This window comes from Aethalodelphis obliquidens, unplaced genomic scaffold (assembly GCF_003676395.1).
Source record: "Aethalodelphis obliquidens isolate GAN/ISIS:26980383/991018 unplaced genomic scaffold, ASM367639v1 scaffold9, whole genome shotgun sequence".
Classification (NCBI taxonomy): domain Eukaryota; kingdom Metazoa; phylum Chordata; class Mammalia; order Artiodactyla; family Delphinidae; genus Aethalodelphis; species Aethalodelphis obliquidens.
The window spans coordinates 47,186,098-47,210,992 of NW_020837953.1; the positions used below are offsets into that span (position 1 = coordinate 47,186,098).

A 24,895-nucleotide genomic window follows, 5' to 3' on the forward strand; every position below is an offset into this window, starting at 1 on the left:
TGATTGGTTTGCAGGATGCATTGCACGCTGGTCAACGAGACAAGATGGTACCTACTGTGGACCATGAGGGATATGCCTTCCCTCAGTCCAGAGAGCTGCTAAGCAGACTCTGAATGTCCTTCAATCAGTAACTTCACACTGAGCACCTGTTATGAGTTTAGTACTGTGCTAAGGACTAAATCCATTGAGTCCACTATCCAATCGTGAAACTTCAGTTGAACTGGCGGGGGGACACCAGGATACATTATCTCCTGCGCTCTGACGTGGGAAGAAAAACCACGGGAGAGGTGAGGACATGAGGGGGCCTTGGAAGAGGCAATGGAACTCGTCTTAACGCTTCCTTCCTTCCTTGACAAGGCCATTCATTACACGGAACTCCTCCGATCCAGTGGGCCTCCGGAGCCTCCACGTAAACCCAGGAGCTCGCCCTGGGGAGTGGACCACGAACACTACTGACCTGATCTGGGCGGCGTTTGGCAGATGGTCCGCGTCAGCTAGGTAACCGGCCAGCCAGCTCATCGTACTACTGATGGTGGCCGCGTCTGTCCTCTCCAATGCCGGGGACTCGGTGGGCACAAAGTTCTCCTGCTTGATCCGCTCAGGGGTGGCTTCGATAATGTGCTCTGCCAAGGTCATCATGTTCACCTGGGGCCCAGAGGTCACAGAACACTCAGGTCAGGGTGGCACCTTAGAGGTTATCCAGGCCTACCCCCACTCCCCCCACCGTGGAAAGAAAGAAAGGGGAGAGGGCGGGCTTACACCTCAGTCCAGTGCCCTCCCATCTCATCGTAAGGTTTTCCGATTCACCGGAACGTGCTGAGATCCCAGATCTGATTACCTCCACATCACAGTTTGGTCCCAAACCTTACGTCTTCGAGAACGTCTGGCTTGTGCCTACTTTCCACTCTCAGCTAGGATCAACCAGTTAAGGATGCTATGACTGGGCAGTCCTGGTCATATTATTGTAGTGACACTACTGGTTACCTGACCACCATCACCCCATTGTGCCTTGCCCAGAGAACCCCAGTTTTGTAGAGAGCAGCAACAAGCCAACTTCCAAGGGACAGCTCGTGACTGATACGAGCCAACTATCCTAATCCCCTTCTTGGTTTCCCACCTTCCGTGCACCAAGGAGGGGAGGATCCGTGACCCACTTCTGGACAGGAGCCTGCACAGAAGTCTGCTGGGTGGGCTGTGGGCAAAGCTTTTGCTTTCCTCATGAAAGGTATCGATGCACCTGGCCCTTTCCCCCTCCTCTTCCTGCTCTGACTACAGATGAGCTCCAGAAGCTACATTACAACCATAAAGCAACAAGCACGAAGATGAAAGGCAAAAGAACAGAAAATCCAGAAAAAATCCTGGTCCCGGATGGCATTATTGAGCAACTGAACCTCTGAACTTCTGTGAGAAAAATAAGTCATTTTCTTATTAAACCCCTGGAGTTAGGTTGCTGATACCTGCACCCAAAATACATTCCTAATGGATACATTTAGGAATCCTCAAAACTAGTCTGGAGTAGATATATTTGGTCAGAATCAGAGATATGACCTTGTTTTTAAAAGTTTCCTTGCACATCTCTTGAAAATGGAAGTTGAAATATAGCAGTTTAAGTTTTTAAGTGAATTGAAAATGTTCTGAAAGGATCTATACAAAAATGACAAAATGCTTATCTTACAACATGCGTGAACCTGAAAAACATTACGCTAAGTGAAAGAAGCCAGACACAGAATATGACAGGTTATGATTCCATTTATACAACATTTCTAGAAAAAGCAAAATTCTGGGGGACAGAAAACAGATCAGTGGTTGCCCAGGGCTGGTATGGGAACAGAGGGTGACTGCAAAGGGGCACAGGGAACTTTTGGGGTGTGATGGAAGTGCTCTAAATGGGACCGCGATGATTGCACAGCTGTATAAATTCACAAAAGTTCATTACACTGGGCACTTAAAGTGAGTGAATTTTATGGTATGTAAATTACACCTAAATAAAACTCTTAAAAACACTTATCTTGGGTAATTTTCTAAATTTTCAACAAAGAACAAGAATTATCGTGACAGGAATAAAAATGGAAACATTTAAGGAAAAAAATATCACAGCTTTTCTTTTCCTCTTATATTGGCTCTCTTGGTTTGTGAGTCAAACAGGAGGAGGTAAGTCCTACCTTGATTTTTTTTCATGAAACTATTAAAAAGTGGAATTTCTTGAGACTGAAGCTTATAACTATCTGTAGTCACTCCTCTCCCAAACCCTCTATTTTATAAACACGTGTCAGTGTAAGAACACCTTAATATCATAATAAATGCAACATTTTGAGATACCAAGTAGCTGGTTTTTCATTGTGATAGCTACAAAAGGCAATGGAATTTAAATGACTTTCAGGTTTTTTATTCAAATGATGTTGGGTTTTTATTTAAATTCTCTTTGGGTCCTAGTATATGAGCAGTTTTCATAAATGGTCTTGGATATCTAAAAAGAACACTGATATGTATATTTACTAGGTGTATTCATACATCTACATAATTATATATATATCATAAATATACATGGTCAAACTTTCTAATTGTATTGTCAATATTTTCATATCCTCTTCATACTTGAGCTGACAAATTTTGAAAAAATTGCGTTAGTCTCACACTATGATTATAGTTATGGTTCCACGTTTCTTCAATCTTTACTTGCTTCAGTATTTAGAAGCTACATTGTTAGGTGCATAATGGCTCATTACAGTCATATCGTTTTGACAAATTTTGTATATATATATATATATATATATATATATATATATATATATATATGTATACTATTTGCCTTACCTGTACTTTTTATCTTTTTTCTTTTCATTTGTCTGTTATATCTTTACCTATCACATCATTTTCATTCTTTCTGTTTCATTTCATTTAAATTCTTTTACAAGCAGTATATAGTATATTTTGCTTCCTTTTTTTTTTTTAACCCAATCTGAGAATCTTTTAATAGAATTAACAGTTTCCAAAGTGGGAATAAGTCATGTTTGAAAATATTCCTATAATATTATGTTATAGAGTATTATTTCTGTTGTTGCTTTTTTCTTTATTACCATTACTGAACTTTTCCTGAATGGGCCAAATTTTCTTTTTTCCCCCTTAAATGACATAGAAATTCTGTAGCCTGTTTTAACACTACCTATTAACTTGACATTTCTAACAAGCATATTTCAGGCTACACATATCTATCAATATAATAATTGGAACAAACTTTGATTTTCCCTGGACAGGGGAACTGCTTTGATATACTTTTACCTTCCTTTCCCTACCTCCCTGGTTTTGTTAAAACAATTTAGAATCTTAGTTCTAGGTTATTTTTTGAAACATTATTCCTCTTTTATTTAAAGAATTGCTTATTGTACAACCACACTATCAATAATTATTCAGAGATATCAGTATTACTGGTTTTACTGTTCACTCCTCCATGAACTCTGGCTTGCCATTTCTTGAATTATTTCATTAATTTTAATTGTTAATTTTTTCATTTGGCTAAAATGCTTCTTTAGACTGCTGCTTTTTTCATAGGTATGTGGTCTTAAATTAGTAAAATATTCTCTGAAGTTTCAGTGAAAATATAAAGTAGATTTTTTTTTAGGTTATTTTCTATTTCCTGCATCAACTGTTTCAGTAAGGGCCAGTTGCTCTAAAGCTGTGCTATCCAATGGCTATTCAAACTTAAATTAATTAAACTTAAGTAAAATTAGAAATTCAATTCCCAATTCGCACTGAATACATTTCCAATGCTCAGTACCACACATGGCCACTGGCCACCATATTGGACAGGGCAGACATAGTATGTTTCCATCACTAAAGAAAGTTCTGGTGGACAGCACTGTTCTAGACGCTCATCTTGGTTCCCCTCTTTTAAGCTGCTGATTTTCATAGTCTGGTGATTTATTATTATATGTTTATATTTATAAATGTTGTTCTAGATTGCTCAGAATTAATATCTAGTATGGGCTCCATCAGAAATTGTTTAAAACAGGGCTTTAACTATGGCAGGTCAAATCCAGCTAGCTAACTGTTTGTGTAAATAAAGTTTTATTGGCACATGGCCCACTCATTTGTTTAATATTGTCTAAGGCTGCTTTTGTGCTACAAAGGCAGACTGAATAGTCATGACAAAGTCTGTATTGGCCACAAAGCCTGAAATATTTACTATTTGGCCCTTTCCAGAAAAAATGTGCCAACCCCTCATCTCAAATATTATTTGATTTCCTGGGGAAGGCCTCCCCACAATTGTAGTGGTCGGTAGATCAGTAGTGCGGCGCCCACCACGCACCAGGGATGGAAACATACTGGTAAGCGTGCATGATTCTTGTCCTGTGCTAAACAGTAGGGGCTGGTAGGAAGGGTCCCCTGGGGTGCAATGAACAGGAGTGTTTTAGCAACCAGACCTATCTAGGAATGCTGTCTGGGATACGAGATCCCCATCATTTCTACAGGCACAGGTGCCCTAGTGAATTTCTTATGGGAGTTTTCTCCTTTTATATTTGTTTTGGATTCTATCGATGGGAAAAGGGAAAGAGAGGAAGTCAGACACATGTTCTGAGGGTGCTCATTTTGTCCTCCGCATAGAGTATATTTTAATTAATGGAATTTGCTTGTTTAAGAGCCTAACCTCAAATTTACTTCAGTATGTATTCTCTTAATCTATAACAACTGTGATGCCCTAAAAGGATCCTGGATTTATCATAAAAGCAGTCAATTATCAGCTTTAGGGATATTCCCCTGCACCTCATGAGAGCCTCAGACGATATATGCCTTTACAGGGGCTAGATGCTTGTTGTGCTTATCAAATCACTTACATCATTCAAATTCTACCCACAGGCCTCCTGTTTTAGCCATTATCAGGCTGTGACTCTAGTATTTAAACAGCAAAATCAGTCACCCTGGATGCAAGGAGGAAGCAAAAGACTTATTGTAGGAGTTTTGAGGAGCTAGTACAAGGCTCTACTGAGATCTGGGTCCCTGGTCTTTAGGCCCTGTTCACAATGCTTGACTCACAAGTGAAAATGTGGCCCAAGTAAAGAAGACACGCCAAAATTCTCATATATAAGCCCAGACTTCGAACCCTTCGCCGGTGAGAAAATGACATGACCTCTGGAAATTGGCAGTAAAGATCAAGGAAGCTAGGACGGATGGGCCAGCCTCTGCAGGCTTACCTTCCCCACGCTCACCTGTATGTCATCCATGGGTTGTGAGCACTCCTCACTTTCTGCACTATCACGGTAGGACCCCAGCTCTGTGTTCACCACCTCTCTGTTAGCCATCATCAGGACACTCATTGGTTCCCGTGGACGCACCTGTGAAGGTGTTGCATCCTTTCCTACACTGGTCCCCTTCGGATTTCCAGTCACCTGTACTGTAGACACACCAATGTAAAGATCTTTGGAATTCCACTTTACTACCGGCTGAGATCCAGAGGCTTGGAATCCTGCAGTCTCTGGAGTGGGAGGGGAGATTTCCCGGCTGTAGTCCCTCACTCCTTCACTGGGGCTGATTGTCTCGGGGACAGACTGCTTAGAACTAGGGCTCTGCTTCCTGATATTTGGCTGTTCCAGACTCAGTGCAGTGGAAAGCAGCTTCTCCTGCCTTGCCTGGAAGTACTCAGGGTTCAATTTATGCTTTTTGGGAGCTGGATAATCTTTGTGGCTCTCACTGCTGTAGTAATTAGAGGGTTCAGACCGAGGTCTTCTCAGCTCTGAAAAGTACAGTAGAAAGGATAGTCAGGACAGGCGATACAATTAGGAATCCTAAAGAATTAACACTTTCTCTATGCCTGAGAGACACAAAGTGCAAAGCCAGAACTCAAGACATGTCCCTAACATTTCAATATTCCCCAGCAGCACATACTATATTCAGATAATCCTCCTCCAAAATCTGTAGTTCTTTCTTACACGAACATAGATTTTTTTTTTTTCTACTTTCTGCAGTTTTGGGGTGGGATGGGCCGGGGGAAGCACTAGGCATTCTAATAACTAAAAGGAAAATTAGAAACACTAAAAAAAAAAAACCCCAAACCCTTAAATGTATGTGAATATCCTATGGACTTTTCTGAGGGTAGCTGCACGAAAGCAAACGGGAAATCTGCCAAGTTCTGGGATGTAATCCTTTAAAATGTTTACCTGGATTGGTACTTGCAATGACGGTGACTCCTTTGGGTATTTCTGGGGAGTGGATTGTTTCGCTGTGCCACTGGGTCATCCAGCTCTCTGCACTGGGTTCCTCACTTGCAGGACAGTGGATTCTGGGGTTCTGGCCAAGCTGAGCCTGCTCGTCCCTCTGCAGGTGCTCCAGACACTCTGCTAATTTCACATGACCCCTTGACCTGGCAATTCCCAAAGGCAGCCTTCCTAGAGAGTCCGGAATAGAGATAGCCCGACGGTCCCACTTGTACAGCACGACAGCTGCTTCTAAGTGCCCGAGAGCACATGCCCACATCTGAAAAAAGAGAGAGACAAAGCGAGCTTCCTCAATACGAGTTAAAAAACATATTTGACCTTTGCCACTGCTGCCAATTGACTAATTGGTCCTTGGCACCGATCTCAATGGGGCCATAAAACGTTACCATTACAAAGTAGCTCTGATACATGTCGTATGTTCAACGAGGGATAATACAAAGAGAACCAAGCGCATCCCTATGCCAGCCTAGAAAAACAGTTCGGGGAATAAATGAACCCATTTCTTACCAGAGGAGTACAGGAGAAGTGGTCCACATTCAAGGGGTCAACCTCCAGTTCCAAATCAATGCTATCTGCATGCTTTGTGCTGGAACGAACAGCACCAGAAATTACTGCACAATGAATCCACGTTAAAAAATACCAGAACGTTATGAAACCCACAGAGATGAAACCAAACTGGGCGTCTCACATTCCTGGCATGAAGAAATAGCGTCCCAGACTCCCTAGGGTGCTCTGGGCTCTCTGTTTTCCCAGAGGCCCAGGGGAAATAGAAAGTCCAATGTTGGGCTTCCCTGGTGGTGCAGTGGTTGAGAATCTGCCTGCCAATGCAGGGGACACGGGTTCGAGCCCTGGCCTGGGAAGATCCCACATGCCGCGGAGCAACTGGGCCCATGAGCCACAACTACTGAGCCTGCGCGTCTGGAGCCTGTGCTCCGCAACAAGAGAGGCCACGACAGTGTGAGGCCTGCGCACCGCGATGAAGAGTGGCCCCCGCTTGCCACAACTAGAGAAAGCCCTCGCACAGAAACGAAGACCCAATACAGCCAAAAATAAATAAATAAATTTATAAAAAAAAAAAAAAAAAACGTCCAATGTTTAGTTCAGCATCTCACTCAGGACTTCTTGGGCAGAAGTTCATAGAACTTCTTGGAACTGTCCACAGAGAGAGCCCTTTGCTCTCAGGCTACCACGCTCCCCGAATAGCCAGATTTCCCTCCACCACTGGACACCCTAAGAGGAACGCCTGCTGAGGGGTGAGGATGACAGCGTCCGTCTGGCCCCAGCCTTACCGCCATTTGATCAGGGTCTGGATGAGGGTGGCGTAACCCTGGGCTGCGGCCAGGTGGAGGAGGGTCATTCCACGGAAAGTCTTTGAGTGGATCAGATGCTTGGACTTTGCCCAGCAGGCCCGGCTCATCATCTTCTCGCACACGACAACCACGCGGCTCTCAAAGCAGCTCCCCAGGGTCCCGGGGCCAGACGCGCACTGTAATGAAACGGCACGTGTTCCGATCGGAGGACCAAAGGCCCTGTACCAAGTCAGCATTCGGATGCCGGGGTGGGAAACCAGTGCGTTATGATTTGCAGCGGAAAATGGGAAGCATGAAGCTGAAAATAAGACATCTCGAAAGGGAGAACAGAACGTGCTGCGTCCAGCTCAGCAGCACATGTCCGCAGCCGAGCACACAGTAATTTTCTGTAACTCTAAGGACGTCAGAGTCTGTCTGCTGCAGCTGACGCTCTGATTGTGAGCTTCGTGCTGATCCAGCTCAGGGAAAGTATATACTGCTAAAAAGAAACGAACAGAAAACGTGGCCCCAGCCTCCCAGCTGAAGTAAACACTGCAGGCAGTAAACTGTCAGGGGAGAGTAAGGCAGGGTAACTTATGCTTCCACCACCGGCTGCCTGGAGCTCCTGGCTCCCCTGCTCCTTCTGAAGGAGAATTAAGTCACTTAGATGGGGATTTTTCTCCCTAAAGAAGCACTTAGAAATATCCAGTAATACATTTGCAACAACATGGATGGACCTTGAGGGCATTACATTAAGTGAAATAGGTCAGAGAAAGACAAATACCGTATGATGCCACTTATATGAGGAATCTTAACACACACACACACACACACACACACACACACATACACAAAAGCCTCCTGACTTCATAGATACAGAGAACAGCCTGATAGTTGCCAGAGGTAGGGGGAGGAGGTGGGAAAAATGGGTGAAGGGGGTCAAAAGTTATAAACTTCCAGTTATAAAACAAATAAGTCCTGGGGATGTAATGTACAGCATGGCAACTATAGTTCATAAGACTGTACTGCATACTGGAAAGTTGCTAAGACAGCAGATCTTAAAAGTTCTCAACACAAGGAAAAAAAGTTTGTAACTATGTGTGATGATGGATGTTAACTAGGCTTATCATGGTGATGATTTGGCGAAATGTATACAAATACCGAATCACCATGTTGTGCACCCGGAACTTACATGATATTATATGTCAATTACATCTCAATTGAAAAAACAGATTTTAGGGCTTCCCTGGTGGCGCGGTGGTTGAGAGTCCGCCTGCCGATGCAGGGGACACGGGTTCATGCCCTGGTCCGGGAAGATCCCACATGCCGTGGAGCGGCTGGGCCCGTGTGCCACGGCCGCTGAGCCTGCGCGTCCAGAGCCTGTGCTCCGCAACGGGAGAGGCCACAGCAGTGAGAGGCCCGCGTACCGCAAAAAAACCGATTTTAAAAAATCCAGTAATAATCCAGTCCTTTATATAACACAAAAAGGACACTGGGGAAGGCATGAGAGACCTTGAAATTTAAGTGTTCTTGCTAACCACAGAGGCACACGAGAAAGAGAAATTCACTCATGTTAGCCACCTGGCTTTCTTCTCTTTTTTGTAAAAGGAGGTTGTGAAAGAAGAAAAATAAAATCAAAGTTAGGAACCTCAACGGCTTATCTGAGTCTCTGCTCCAGCACTTTTACGTTTCACAACCCCCCGCCCCTGCCCCACCCCGAATACGTGGCCCTTCTGGTCTAATTCTCCTCTCTGGTATTATTTTAAAGGTATTTTGTCCAGTTACAAACCCCATGAAATTCAATTACTACAGAAACACTGTTGCTCCTCATTGTTTTTTGTTTTGAAATCTGGAAAAAAAAAACGCCTGCAAAAATAAAAAGGTAAGGATGGTTAATGTCACCCTCACTAGAACTGTCGTGACATGTTTAGAGGAGCACAGCCGGGCAACCCCGACCTTCAGCAGAATGACCTTGACTCGAAAGGCCCAGACAGACACATTCAGGGGCACACGGAAGTCACTGGGTAGTGAGCAAAGAGGGAATTTCTTTGCATTAACAAAAACAGCTCCACCTCTATCACATAAGGTGGACACAGATATTTATCGAAGCCAGCTTAAACTGATGAAAGAGTATTCAGTAGCAGTTAATATGGGATCAGACAATAGGCCAGTTGCCAGATAGTTGAGCTATAAAATGACACTACTCTCCATTCCCTTTATGCAGCCTTTGTTGGTGAAAGAAAAAGGATTTCATGAGAATCTCTTATTTTAGCCATGAGATAGATAGTAAATAATGTTTACTTCTTTTTATAAAACAGTAGTATCAGGTGGACAGGAAGCCTTAATAATATTTTCCTTTGTGCCAAGTCTTTCCTTTTCCACTGATTTCTGAAGATAGGAGAGAAATAAGAAGGAAATTCCCGGAAAAAGGTTAGTTTCGGGGGTGTGGTACCGTATGCTTTGTTTTCATCTATTGTGATGAAATAGATGTGTTTCATCTATTATTAAAAATATTACTAATACTTGATACTTACAAGGATCATAAAACTCCAAATGTTCACTTTAAAATATAATTGTTCAGAAAAAAATCAACATTCATCTTGAAGAGAAAGAGGGGGAATTATTTGAGGTTTTTAGGTGATGTCTCAGTGGTGGAGGTAAGAAACACCATCAGTCCCTTTAAATTCATTCTAGGGGACTTCCCTGGTGGCACAGGGGTTAAGAATCTGCCTGCCAATGCAGGGGAAAACGGGCTTAATCCCTGGTCCGGGAAGATCTCACATGCTACGGAGCAACTAAGCCCGTGCGCCACAACTACGGAGCCCACACTCCTAGAGCCCGTGCTCCGCAACAAGAGAAGCCACAGCAGTGAGAAGCCCATGCACTGCAACAAAGAGTAGCCCCCACTCGCCGCAACTAGAGAAAGCCTGCGCGCAGCAATGAAGACCCAACAAAGCCAAAAAAAAAAAAAAAATTAATTAAAAAAAATTTATTCTAGGGCCTCCTGAAAAATAATTTCTGCCTAGGAAACTTCCCCAAAATGAAGCTCCTAAATGAAATTGACATAAAGCCTTCAAGACTAATGGGACTCTAAAATAATATTAGATGATTTCCCCATACCTGACAATAATAATGCGTTCATCCCGGAACTGATGAAAAAGCATTTGTAACAACGACAGAATGTATAATGTTCTACTATTCTGCACTGAAAAATTACAGAAACAGTTTCTCTGGGCCCTTATAAAACAATTATGTTTTCTATTTATACTTAAGATAAAGATAGAACACAAAACACAAAATAGGTTCTAATTGAACTCTGAGCCCAGCGAATCTGAGTCATCTCTTGCTGTTCTGTCACTGGATGCCCGCCCTCCCGCTGTCAGATAACTGCAGTGAGTTCTGAGATCAGTAAGTGATTCAAGGCTTAGGAAGGTGAACCACTGAGAAGCCCCACAGTCCAAGGCTTCTTCCCTAACACAGAGTTGAATACTCAGAAACACAGGGACTACAAAGCACCCCCCTGCCTCTTGCCTCTTCCAGGAAGGGTGCCAGCAGCAGCAGAGAAGGGACTTGTGATCGACAGCCTTGCACATCAATAAAACATTAGACACCATGAAAGGCGACAGTCCGCGCAGACTCGTACCTGAGCTTGGCTTCCTCCGTTCCCACTACCGCTGCCCCCTCCGCTGCTCCCTCCTCCGCTCCCCTGCTTGTGCTGCTGGGACCCGGTCATCTCAGCCATCCTCCTTTCCATCTGCTCCAGTCGCTCAAGGATGGACATCCTGAACTGGTTATCTAGGGCAGAACAAGGAAGAGTGAGGTGGTGTTCTGGAAGAAGGGCCATTAACACGTGGCCTAGGCGAGCCTGCAGGACGGGCATCCAAGATGGCCACCGACCCAACCAAATCACCGGGCTTTGCCCAGGCTGGATTTCTCCAGCGCGGTAGTGACCCTGACACTTCACATAAGACTGCAGCCTCGACAGCAGCCCAAAGTTCTCAGCGAAAGGAACAGAAAACCCCTTTTTGTCAAGGTCCTGGTTTCAGGTTCCTGGACCTCATTTCTTTGGCAAATTCCCCAATGGAAACCTTGAAGAGAGATCTGGTTGAAAGGCCCCTAGAGCAAACAAATGAAATGAATACAATTTAATTTAAATCACTGGAAGAAAGCAATCACTATGGGAAAGAAGAACACACACAACCCCACACAGATACAGATATCTAGATTTTTTTTTTAAGTAGTATCTTTTACCCACACACTGGGAAAAAAAAAAAAAAAAGATTTTCTGATCCAGGCTCTAGCCACAGACACACACATACATTAGAGCTGGGATTAGGTAAGAGCAAATGCAAAGGCCCTGAGGCAGAACGTTCCAGGAGCAGAAGCCATGTGGCTGGACCACAGCAGAGAGAAGAGCAGAAGATGAAGCTGGAGAGGGGGGTAAGGACCAATCAGGACACACTTAAGAACACTGGCTGTGCCATATGATGGTTGTGTAACTTTGAACAACAAAACCTTTGGTGTCTCAGTTTCCTTAACTTTGCCTCTCACTGTTGTGGCCTCTCCCGTTGCGGAGCAGAGGCTCCGGACGCGCAGGCTCAGCGGCCATGGCTCACGGGCCCAGCCGCTCCACGGCATGTGGGATCTTCCCGGACCAGGGCACGAACCCGCGTCCCCTGCATCGGCAGGCGGACTCTCAACCACTGCGCCACCAGGGAAGCCCTCCTTAACTCTTAAATGGGGATAGTAACTGTCCTTACCTCCGAGGGGTGTTGAGAGAATTTAATGAAGTAACAGATGAAAATGCTCAGGACATGGGTAAGTCCCAGATAAATGTGCCAGCCATCAGCATCACCTTGTGGCATGTGAATGAAATGTCTTGGGAAATTGATCAAACACCTGTGACAACATAGTTCTTCCTCAAAATTGCTAATGGAGTCACTATTTTCCAAATACAGACAACTGAATCATGAAAAGGAGTACCCTCGGGGAATATTTTATCAGCGTTCCTTGCCATCCTGACTGTAAATCCTGACACTAGTGGGTAAAGCGTATCGATCCTACGAGAGATTAAAAACTGGCACTTACCGAATCCGTGCCAGTCACTGTGTAAATAACTTGACAAATGTTAACTCATTTACCCTCACGGCCATTGTGTGAGGCCGGTCCTGTCACTGTCTTCATTTTACAGATGAAGACACTGAGGCATGAAAAGATACCTGGCTTCTCCGTCTCCAGGACCCGGAGCTAAGCCCCCATGTGACAACAGGAAGGGAAACTTATGGGAAGAGAAGAGGCACAAGGATTAGACGGACTTACCCGAGGGAACGGAACTTTTTTCTCAAAGTAAAAAGATAGTAAATACGTTTTCAATTCGGTATTGAAAACGGGGAAGTTTTCAATACCGAATGTCAAATTGATCTCACTTCTCTAAACCACAAAAGCAAGAGGAGGTAGACTGCTTTTCAAGAACTGTGGTATTATTTTCTTAGTAAGCTATTTCCAGGAACAACATGAGAGGAAAAACTCCTTCCTCTTTACAGGTGAAAGGTAACGTCTCTCTGTTCCAATTTCATGCAGACAGGTGTGACGAACTCTGAGGACCCTCTAAGCACCTCAGTGGCACAGTCACGGATGGGGGAGTAACCCTGAATGGATCTGCTTGTGATGCACTGGCCATGGCCGTGGTCATCCTGTGACCACTAATGGAAAACAACGTGACTTCAGAGTTGATTTTAGAATCCTTACTCCATGCCCTCCTCATTAGATAATGGAAATTTTGTAGAATGTGGGACTTCTCCATCTGGAGCCAACTGAGGACAAAGAATTTTACCTTTCAAAAAGAGTGTGATCCGGGCTTCCCTGGTGGCGCAGTGGTTGGGAGTCCGCCTGCCGATGCAGGGGACACAGGGTCATTCCCCGGTCCGGGAAGATCCCACATGCCGCGGAGCAGCTGGGCCCGTGAGCTATGGCCCCTGAGCCTGCGCGTCCGGAGCCTGTGCTCCGCAACGGGAGAGGCCACAGTGGTGAGAGACCCGCGTAACGCAAAAAAAAAAAAAAAAGAAAGGTAAGAAAAAAAGAGTGATCCCAAGTGGAGCAGCAGTTATCCTTCGTGGTATGTTTATAAATTCTCCCTGCTTCCTGCTGATCCTGCTAGCCAGACAACCACTCATCTCTGAACCCACCCAGAGACCCTCACTCATCCCACTGAAACAGCTTAAGCCTCTATAGCCATGTTCTGATGATTTCTTCTGCCAGCCTGCAAATCTTGCATCTATTAAGTGAGCGTTCAGAATCCGATTCGCTTCTCTCGGAGATCGGTTTGCACTTGTCTGGAGCACAGCGGCCAAGATTAACATGCCACGTCATGCCAAGGGGCAGAAGGGCACAGAGCTCGCCACCCGGCTGTGCTCCGCCCGTCGGGGTGGCTCTGTTCTGGCTGCGGCGGTGACAGTGCAGGCAGCCCCGGCTCGTCCCCCCAACTCCACCCATCCCCCACCCATCCCCTGCCAAGCGTGGACACTGCAGACCGACCCTCCCCGACATCGCGGAGCCAGCCCCTGCCAATGCATCTCCCCGCCAAAACACTGTCACCACGACGCCTTGTCTGCCCCAGGGGTCACTGGCTCCCTGCTTCTGGGCTGCGTGTCCAGCTTCGGCGCCACAGTGGACTGTGCAGTCAGCTCTTGCGTGTGATTAAGCTGCTCTGAGAAGCACTTCGTGAAGATACTCAGAAGCAGTTTTTTTGCCTCTTAAGAAAATTATATCGTGCAGAACGGCATCTCTGAGCCTCTTGACTCCAAAGGGGGGAGGTAGTGATGATTAAAACAGGAAACAACTGAGCTGGCATCCCAGAGAGTCAGGTCTGTGCCACCCTGTGAATCAAGAATCGGAGCCTTTCTGGTCATACTTCCTTTCCCCTGCGAGGCTTCCTCCGATGGATAAAATGATGGTGTCCAGCTCTCCATGACTGGCAAGTCAAAAGCAACAACTTTATGCTTGTTTCGGGCTTTACAGCTTTATTAACTAAAACATTATTGCAAAACACTTGGCAATTTCAGAGCTATCTCTCATCTTAATTGTATATTGTGTGAAATTATAGGATGAGGGTAATACAATTAGAAGCAAAAAACTTTTTCTCATGAAAAAAGTACATTTGAAGATCTATTTGTTCATGCACAAGTATTTATTGAGCACCTACTGTGTACCAGGCACTGGGGGATGGCTTAGTGAAGAGATCCCTGTGCTCCTTTGCTGGCCAACAAATAATTTCTGCAGCCTGAATGAACCTGGGTTGTTAAATGAATGCACTGTGGAGGCGGGGAGGAGAGGAAAACAAATAATGTACAGATTGAGGGGGCTGATGAATTTGGCTGCAGTCTTGCCCACGATGTTTCAAACAGAGCCAACGGTGATTCAGCTTTGAGGGGTTGCAACCCCCCTGTCCTTAGGACAGTCTGAGTGAAGCGACTGGACTGCTCCCTCGTGAGACCCGGCTGCACGGAAAGTAAGCTGAGGGCACCCACTTCCCGAAGCACGTGAGCCTCCAGGGTTATACGTCTGGGTCCCCCCTGCGGCGGCAGTGGTGTCTGGGTGCTCACCCTCCGGCTCGTGCCCGCTGCAGGCAGTGTGCCACCCGAGCGGAGGCGTCTGCTCAGCCTAGTGGTTCTCAGGTGCCAGCAGGCATCAGAATCACCCAGTGGGCTTTTTGAAACACACTGGTGGGGGCAATGCCCAGCTTGTTTTGGTGTTAGTGTTGGTGTTGGTTTTGCTAGGTTTGGGTGAGCCTAGAGGGTGCACTTCAAACACGTTCTCAGGTGACGCTGATGCTTCTGGTCTGAGACCACATTTCAAGAACTGCTGCTCTAAGACCCCAGCCTCCTTCCTCAAGAATGAATCCTTTCCACCCCAGTGCTTGTTAAAGAAGGACCCCAGGACCACCTGCTCGAGCAGAAGCACGGGTTCCCACCCAATGTGGACATGCAAAATGTCACCTCCTGTACATCATATCCGGTCCGTCCACACGGGCTCTGCCAACAGCATTGGGCTGTGCATCTTCTCAAGCACACGGCCAATTCAGACCTGACGACACTCGAAAACGATTTAAAATCCACCTCCTTGCACTGTTCTCTGCAGCTAACCAGGCACTCCTCTCTCATCCCCATCAGATCTTACCTCTTTATTACTTTCTTTTTCTTCTGAGTGGGATGTCTTCCCAGGTGCCTGCCTTTGCCTCCTGCTTTTCTCTAAAGCAGTTTATTTACTTGTGTGGTTCCAGGGAATGAGATCTTTCAACTATCATGCAGCAATTCCTTCCCACTACATTCAAGACACACGCACCCACCTACCTGTACCCCAGACAAAAGGTAAATGATGCTGATGGCTTTGCAGCAAGTCTGGCTCACGGTTCATTCCAAGCCTCTTCCCGAGCCTGTTCGAGCTGCACCCTTTTTAGCAGAAGCAGCATTTCTAGACTGGGCAGCGATGACATAGTGGAAAGAACACTGGAGTAGAGAGAAGAGCTCCAGGTTTAATCCTGTCACTGTGTGACTCTGGAAAAATAATGACCATTTTGCACCTCAATTTCCTCTGTAAAATGGGAATATCACTATCTATGCTGCCCGTGAAGATGAAATAAACTGAATTTCTAAAAGTGGTCAGACTCTCTTAAGTCTGAACTACTATTGGACAGGGACCTTTTACCCAGTCATACCTCTGGAACGTTAAAAAATAATAATACATTTAAAAAAATTTTTTGAATAATTGAGATTCACAGATGAGTTGCAAAGGTAGTCGAGTTCCCACATACCCTTCACCCAGTTTCCCCTAATATGAACATCTTACGCAATTAGGGTACATTTGTCAAAACTCAGCAACTAACACTGGTATATCGCTCCTATTCACTAAATTATAGACTTGAGTTAGACCACACCATCAGAACTGAATTAGAATTAATGTATTTTTTCTGTTCCAGCATCCAACCAAGGATACCATGTTGCATTTGGCTGTTAAATCGCCTTTCTCTTCTCTGATCTGTCACAATTCGAGCAGTTTTGAAGACTACTGGTCAAGTACTTTGTAGATGTCCCTGCCTTGAAGTTGGCCTGACATGTCTTCTAATGATTAGACTGGAGTCACGGGTTTTTACCTAGAGGATCCGAGGGGAAGTGCCCTGCCCATCACACAAGCAGGGGTAAATGATGATGTACTGCTGAGGTAGACTGTGATCATTTGCTCTATAAATCTACAGTGCTCCATGATAAAGTTCCTATTTTCCTCTCTCCCTACTCTATCCTTTGGAAGCAAGTCCCTAAGTCCGGCCGAGCAAGGGGACGAGAATTAAGCTCCACCCTGTGGATAGAGGAGTATCCACACATATTATCTGGAGTTCTCCTATAAGGAAGATTTGTCCTTCTTCGTTTATTTACTTGATCAACCTTTCATCTGTACTAGGATGAACTCATGGATATTTATTTTACACTTTGGTCATCATCCGATACTACATTAATTGCCCAAATGGTCCCAGCGTGGCCACTGGGAGCTCTTTCAAGCTGGCTCCTGTGTCCCTTGGACATACCCTCAGCTTTTTTTCCCTTCTTTTTCGAGCACTTCCTTACTTTCTGGCATTACCGGATGCTCCAGGCTCACCTTGTACTTTCCCTGTCCCAGCCCTAGAATCAGCGGTCTCTCTAGGGAGTCCTGGTTTCTTTTACTGGAGAATGGCATTTAGAAACCAAGATCCGGGTGCTAGGTGTGCTCAGTACTGCTGGAGTGTCACTGCTCCTGGGCCCTCTCAGTGCACAGAGCCAGGACAAAGTTGTAAGTATAACAGCCCATGTATGCACACATATCTATAATTATTTTTCTATCTATATGAAAATAAACATGAGTTCATACAATGTCTCCAACTCTAACACAGCACTGCAGTATTCATTCTACCCTTCTAGGGGGCATTTTAAACATAGATAAAATGATGGTGGAAGTAACTGTGTTACCTGGATATAATAAGTCGATAAAATAAATGCTGAAAAGAAATCTTCCTGATACATCAAACTACAAAGAGAGACGCCTAGGCCTAATTTCTGTATCTCAGAAGTACAGGTACAGGATATAGCATGTAGTATATCCAACTACTTTGTTATCCTTCAGTTCCTAGAGTTTTCCAACAACACTAGAAAACATAAAGAAAAATACACTCCTAATCCCAGAATAGCTCTGAATACTACGGAGATCAAGAAGATGAAAAAACATTTCCAGCCAACTGCTGGCCCGCTTCATGTCCCCTTTACTCTTGCTGGGTTCACCCTGTCCAAGTGTCTCCTCAGGGCTACCACACAAAGTGTCACACAGCACAGCAGCAGTCATGGGTCATCTCTGCATCTCTCTTTGACAGGGATTCCTAACCCTCAAAGCGACTCATTTTAAAAATGTCCCCAATTAATATCGACCTAAAATTCCTAAGCAGTACCAAAGTTTTAACACAGAAAAAACTTCATGAAGTCAGACACCCGCAGTATATTCTAAGTTTAGAAGGTTTGGGATTTGCTGCTGTAAAATTGGAGAATCCCAAGTGTTTGGGCATCTGATGAGAGAAAGCGTCTGTGTCAGGAACCAACGACTAGCTGGACTCAGGCTAGTGCTGGTCTCAGGTGTTCAGCCGCACCTAGTGACCATAACCTCCTATAGATTGTGCACAACGCACTTTAAATCTTGGAACTGAATTGATTTTCATGACTATACTGAGCAATACAACATGAAGCAATTTCTTTTTTTTCTTTTTTTTTGGCGGTATGCGGGCCTCTCACTGTTGTGGCCTCTCCCGTTGCGGAACACGGGCTCCAGACGCGCAGGCTCAGCGGCCATGGCTCACGGGCCCAGCCGCTCTGCTGCATGTGGGATCCTCCCGGACCGGGCACGAAACCCGTGTCCCCTGCATCGGCAGGCAGGCTCTCAACCACTGCACCACCAGGGAAGCCCAATGAAGCAATTTCTGACTTTATATCAGATACTCTTGCTAAAAAACACTCAGCTGCCTCCCCTGTGACCTACAAATAAAACGTCAAGTGTCTGGTACGGCAGGGGAGGCTCTTTGCTGACGGCCTCGGGCTGCTTTTTAGGGGTCCTCTCATACTCCCTGTTCTCCAAAGCCGTCAGGAACCTTACGTGTTTCTGCGCCTCGGGTGATGCCAACCTTTCCCCATGTCCACGTGGCGACCTTCTTATTCTTCAGAGTGTGGCTCAAACATCCCTTCAGTTTTATGATGTGTAGCTGCCACTGAGCATCTACGTAGGCCAGACATTCCACATGTGTTATTTCTGATCTGGAAAACAACTCTGATTTTCCTCTTTCTTTTACAGATGAGGAAGCTGAGGCTCCGAAAATGTGTTACTTACGCGAGGTCCTAAGTATCAGGGCAGGGATTAGAGCGCAGGTTAGACTCCAGACCCACGTGCTTTCCAGTCTACCCAGCAAATCGTCATGTCTCGCTCTGTGTCCTGTGTATAGTTATTTTCTTACACATGTCATTTCTACCAGAATGTACAGTTATTTTCTTACATATGTCATTTCTACCAGAGCGAGCTGTCTGCAAGTCTTGTATCCCTGGTATCAGATACAGAATGGGGGCCCAGTCAGTGGAAAGGAATATTCTTTTCTAATTTAAGCTTCTTCAGAAGCCAATTTATGGATGATGTCATTCAAACTCTGGGGCAGGGGCTCTGAGTGACCTCTGCTCTCCACAGTGGGCTCCCAGGGACGATACTCCAATTAGCCAGTTTTACCCCTTAGCCCCCGGGGAAAGAAAGAACAGTCAAAATGCTCAGAACCCAGTGGAGGTGCCTTGAAAGCACGTGAAAAAGCTCTAGGCATCTGCCTGGCTGGCTGCCCTTTCCTGGGGGATCAGGTAAGGAAATAATGTAACTGTATTGGTGAAGACGCTGGCAGAAAAGCTGAGGAAGATCTGACCCTTCGTAGACACAAACTGGAATTTCACGGCAACGTCACTTTCCTTTATCCATTCAGTGTCACATTATAAATATAGATCCCTACCTTCTAGGTATTCCTACTTTTCCCTGGTGAAACGGAGTATCTGGAACACAGTGGCTGGCAGCACACCTTGATCTAATTAGTTACGAAAGTGCTTAACAGGTTAAGCTGTTTTAGAGACATGACATTTTTACCGTGTGAGACCAAAGAGACATTTTCTAGAACAGCCTCAGAAAGCGGGCATGGCTTTGCAAGGCCTGAAAATCAGCCGACAAATAACATCTGCAAACCGGAGCTTGTGATTCCAACGGCTCGACCCGGGCCACCGCCGGCCTTGCTGCCAGAGCAGAGGAGCAAGTTTTGCCTTGGCAGGTAAATGAATGAAGGCGCGATCACCAGATCCCATCTGCTATTTTAAAACGCGTTATTTGTGGCTTGAGTACACATGTGCCCTCCTGTTGCTATTTGGACTGGGGACCAGAGGCCGTGTCTCTCGTTCCATTTCCAGCCCTTGGCTGAGCTGGCAGGAAGGGTTGATGAAGCAAAAGGAGGCATGACTTGGGCTATTTCTGTAGAGAACCGTAGCTGCTGCTTTGGAAGCCTCCTGCATTTTGCAGGAGGCTCAGAAAGACGGGGAAAGTCGCTTGATTCCTTCCCAGAATCAAGGGGCCGCTGGAGTGCAGGGAGCTGCTCTTCCCCGGCGAGCTACTGAAGACGTCCAAGTGCAGAGGAGAGGGTGAGGCCCGGCCGGAGATAAGGCACAAGCTGTACCGCTCTGATTTTCCAAAGCAATGGCTAAATTTAGCCTTAGGAAAAACTGCCCTCCTCCACTTCTTCAAAACTCCCCAGCGCTATGGACCAAAACACTAGAAATGACACCAGCAATTCTTCTTCAGACTTTCTTCATTGGCAGGGAGGTGGGATTCATATTGCTTCTTGGTCTGTGTTTCACCCTGTTCACGAATTCAGAGTCTTAGGCACGACAGGGAAAAATCCTTTAAGCTGACGAACAGCGGTGAGGAGACAGAGTGTTAGAGAGCTGCAAAGCCAACCTACAAGGATTTCTCCTTTGAGATCTTGCAGCGCTACAGCTGGAGCTGCACGAGGGCGAAGATGTCCAACCTCTCCTCCAAGGACAAGAAGGGTCAGTGGAACCCAAGGAGCTCCGCTGGATCACGCCACGGCATCCAGCATGTAAGGGCACCTGAATTACGCAGCAGCCAACTTCACCGTCGGTCACGTAGCGAACCAACTGCAGTTCGAGGCAGCAAAACTGCCCCTAATTAGCATGAGAGCGAAGGAAGTCAGGAACTCTGACACAGATTCTATACCTACCGTCACCTAATCTCAAAAGAGGGGCACGTTTCAGGTTTGCTAACGTCCCCCAAAGCAACACAGTTGGAGGCCACTGCCTCAACAGTTTCAGCACCCAGTGAAAATGAGAGATATTAAAAGCGCGGATTGAGACATTCTAGAAATGGATGAAGTGACGGAGGAAAGCCTGTTACCAGACACCAACGGGGTCTTTAGAGGGAAAAAGCGCTGTGACAGGACTTGGAGGTGAACAGCCACCTCACCTGGACGTAAGGATGTGAGCGGGGGATGAACTTTAAATGACTTGCACGGAGGAAGTGGAAAAGGAAAACCCTGCCTTTAAGAACTACAATTGCCAAGACGCAGTACAAAACGCACGGGAATTGTCAAGGGGCAAGAAACCATTAATTAACCGCCGGCAGGTTGTTCTGGGGTGCCCAGCTGTGCCAAAAAAACCACTCCGAGTCCTCGGGGAAGAAAGATGGAGAATCAGGGCCAGAACAGACTCATTCTGCGAATGTCGAATGTCGACTGCACAGCCCCTGCTGGGACACCACTGCCGGGCACCGGCCAGGGCCCTGGGGATGGGACAGCGAACAGGACAACTCAAGTTGTGGTGGTGGCCACCAGGGACGCAAAAACCAAATAAGACATAAATAAGCCTTCATTCCCAGAACCTCAACCTAATGGAAATAAAGGGGAAGGAAGAGAGATCTCGACAGTTCTATGGGGCCAGCGCCTGCCTTTGCTCTGCTCAGTGCCATCTTCCCGAGGCCTGGGACGTAGTAAGCCCTCAATACATACTGAACAAGGGACTGATTTCATCTGTTCAAAATAGAAAGTGTGGATTTCAAGCAGAAGAAGGTAAAGGAGATGGCGTAGCACCAAGTATTTGTTTCCCTTCGTCATTTCTAGGTGACTTTTCTCCAGCCCAGTTACTAAAAGCAGCTCCCTCCCTTCTCTCGGGGCCATGCTTTCCTAATCCCATCAAACAGATCGGGGACCAGGCATCTGAAAACAAACAAACAAGAAACTGAGACGGTACATGACAACACTTTCACCTTAGCAGCCCTGCTTCACGAGGTTGGGACGAGAAAAGTTGAAAACGCAATAAAAAAGAAAACTCTGCAAGTAAGATGTGTTACAAGGTGGGGCAAAGACGTAAAAAAAAAAAAAAAAAAATCCTGGCTGCTTCTAGTGAATGCTTCTGATCATAAGAGATGTTATTTGCCCTGAGTTCCTGGTGGTTTTCAGTATCTGACTGAAAAACCACGTGTCCGGGATTCTAGTTGAAACACTCCTCCTTTTGCTGTTTCCAACTCGCTCTCCATAAATTATTTAGAGCTGCTGCTGGCAATGCTTTTCTTCCAGGGCTAATTGTAGGGATGCCATCTGCACAGATGTTCCAACTGTCCTGCTACCTCATGAGAGAGTGTAAGTCCAAGAAGTTCCACAAATATGTGTTTTCTTAAACACTGGATTCTACAGAGAACTCCAAAGTGTATGAAGTACAATAATTTTTTTTTTACAATGCCATAAGATTCTGTAAAAATCTGGAATAAATATAGGCGAAGAAGTCCTTTCCAAATCAACAGACTGAAATGCCTGTATTTTAAAAGAAGTAGCTGTATTACTTTAAGATACTGGATGTATTAAAAAGTAAGTCAAAATAGATAAAATCATCTAAAGATACTATTTTACAATGTATCATAGGCCTTTCTGACAAACAGAGAAATCTTTTAAAAAAACCAAGTTATACCACTTTTTTTTTTTTTTTTTTTTGCGGTACGCGGGCCTCTAACAGCTGCGGCCTCTCCCGTCGCGGAGCACAGGCACAGGCTCCGGACGCGCAGGCTCAGCGGCCATGGCTCACAGGCGCAGCCGCTCCGCGGCATGTGGGATCTTCCCGGACCGGGGCATGAACCCGTGTCCCCTGCATCGGCAGGCGGACTCCCAACCACTGCGCCACCAGGGAAGCCCCAAGTTATACCACTTTAACCATTTTATTCCAAAATAAAATATTTCTCCAAGGGAACCACCAGAGCTGTGGAAAAATTTTAGCCATTAAGCTCCTTTTTTTTTTTTTTTTTTTTTTTTTTTTTTTTCAGTACGTGGGCCTCTCACTGTTGTGGCCTCTCCCGTTGTGGAGCACAGGCTCCGGATGTGCAGGCTCAGCGGCCATGGCTCACGGGCCCAGCCGCTCCGCGGCACGTGGGATCATCCCGGACCAGGGCACGAACCCGTGTCCCCTGCATTGGCAGGCGGATTCTCAACCACTGCGCCACCAGGGAAGCCCCTAAGCTCCTTTTTAGTACACTGTCATGAGCCCTATGAGGACCATTTTGTGTCCTGGCTCCAGACACCACATAAAAACACATCGAGGGCTAAGCTCCTGTGTCTGCAGGCTACTAGCTTCCACACTTTGAGTTTGGGAGGCTGTAACTTGGTACTACATTTCCCATTAGGGCTCCACCCCTAAACCAGAGTCATCTTCAAATTTTTGCAACTTCCAAATGAGTGAGGCCTGAATGAATGTATTAGTGAGGCTGCTATTCAAACATCCCTTGGATTAGGTGAAAAAGCTAAAAACGGAGTGATTTTCACGAAATGGGGATGCAACTTGATTTCATACAGTTGTGGGGCTGTCCTATCTTCCTGTCCTCATGGAAGTCCCCAGATTGGGCTTATTTAATCATCCCACTCAGTGTACAATAAGTCTCCGACGTACGAATGAGGTCCGTCCCGAGAGCGCGTTCGTTAAGCCCAATTTCTTCGTTAAGTACAACAAAGTTAGCCTAGGTACCCAACTAACACATAGCTCTATAGTACTGTACTGTAATAGGTTTTTAATACTTTTCACACAAATAATACATAAAAAAACACAAAAAATAAACATTTTTAATCTTACAGTACAGTACCTTGAAAAGTACAGTAGTACAGCTGGTATACAGGGGCTGGCATCGAGTGAACAAGCAAAAAGAGTTACTGACTGGAGGAGGGAGAGGAGGTGGGAGATGGCAGAGCTGAAGGATCATCAGCAATAGGGGGCGGAGGGCGAGCTGCAATGTCACTCACGCCTGACGCTGACGGCACAGGTTCTGGTTCCTTGCTGGATTCAATTCCATCTACCCTCCTGAAAAAACGATCCAGTGATGTCTGGGTAGTAGCTCTTTTTTTCTCATCATAGATGACACGGTAGCACTGGATTGCATTCTGAACAGCTGCCGCAACCTTCGTGTACCGTTCTATGTTCAGGTCCTGTGCCTCAAACGCTAACAGCGCCGCCTCCCATAAAGAAAACCCCGTGCCATTTCCCGCATCGTGAATCTCTTCGGTTCTTCAGCTACTTCTTCCTCTTGTCTCTCTTCATCCTTTCTCTGGGCCTCCGTTTCCATCAGGTCTACCGTCTTTTCGCGTCGCTCCACTCTCTCAATTATTTTCACTTTTGTTTTCCATCATGACTGCTTGGAGCTTCTTAGCACTAACAGCTACATCGCCACTGCTTTTACACGTGCTTCTGGACATCCTGGGCTTGAAATAAAGATACTGTACCGCTGTACTCAATACAGTACTATAAAGTACACAAAAGCACAACCACTTGTAGCGGATGCATGCACATGACAATGTATGCCAGACACGTGAACTTACGTGATTGGAAGTGCAAACACACGTTCGCATCTTTAAAAGTTCACAACTTGAAGGTCTGTATGTAGGTGACTTAGCGTCGTTGATCTAAAGGTTCAGGAGCAGTTACATGATGGAACAAAAGGTCAATAACTAATTCAAATGGCAGTGGGCGCTAACCCTGGGACGCATCCCTCGCAAATCCCTAACGCAGCTTCACCTCTCTTTTCTCCCCTCTTCCTCTCTTTCCCGATTTCCCTTCACTGCCCTAATCCACTCCCTCTCAACCTCTCCATTTCCCTCCCTGCCCTCACTGAACCGGAACCAGTCCTGGATCTAGGTATGTCTCTTTGAGGTGGCTGATAGAAACACTCATGATTAACAAGAGATTAGGTAAGACGACGATTCATGAGGAGAATAAACTAAAGCTCGGGTAGAGCCGTTATACAGAAAAGACATATTAAATCCTCTAA

General features: G+C 45.8%; 1 protein-coding gene across 9 annotated transcripts in view; it reads right to left on the bottom strand.

Moving 5' to 3' along the window:
- The window catches only part of CAMTA1 (calmodulin binding transcription activator 1), an 894,875-nt gene that overhangs the window by 20,854 nt on the left and 849,126 nt on the right, over nucleotides 1-24,895 (bottom strand). For 5 of the 9 annotated variants that reach the window (XM_027110321.1, XM_027110327.1, XM_027110320.1 and 2 more), the window contains 6 exons: nucleotides 11,142-11,293; nucleotides 7,499-7,695; nucleotides 6,717-6,795; nucleotides 6,153-6,468; nucleotides 5,205-5,728; nucleotides 458-645 (listed from right to left, as the gene is read on the bottom strand). In XM_027110321.1, the coding sequence (XP_026966122.1) occupies nucleotides 458-645; nucleotides 5,205-5,728; nucleotides 6,153-6,468; nucleotides 6,717-6,795; nucleotides 7,499-7,695; nucleotides 11,142-11,293 (1,456 nt within the window). The remainder of the gene's footprint in view (nucleotides 1-457; nucleotides 646-5,204; nucleotides 5,729-6,152; nucleotides 6,469-6,716; nucleotides 6,796-7,498; nucleotides 7,696-11,141; nucleotides 11,294-24,895) is intronic. The other 4 variants (XM_027110324.1, XM_027110323.1, XM_027110322.1 and 1 more) reach the window with 1 other exon arrangement.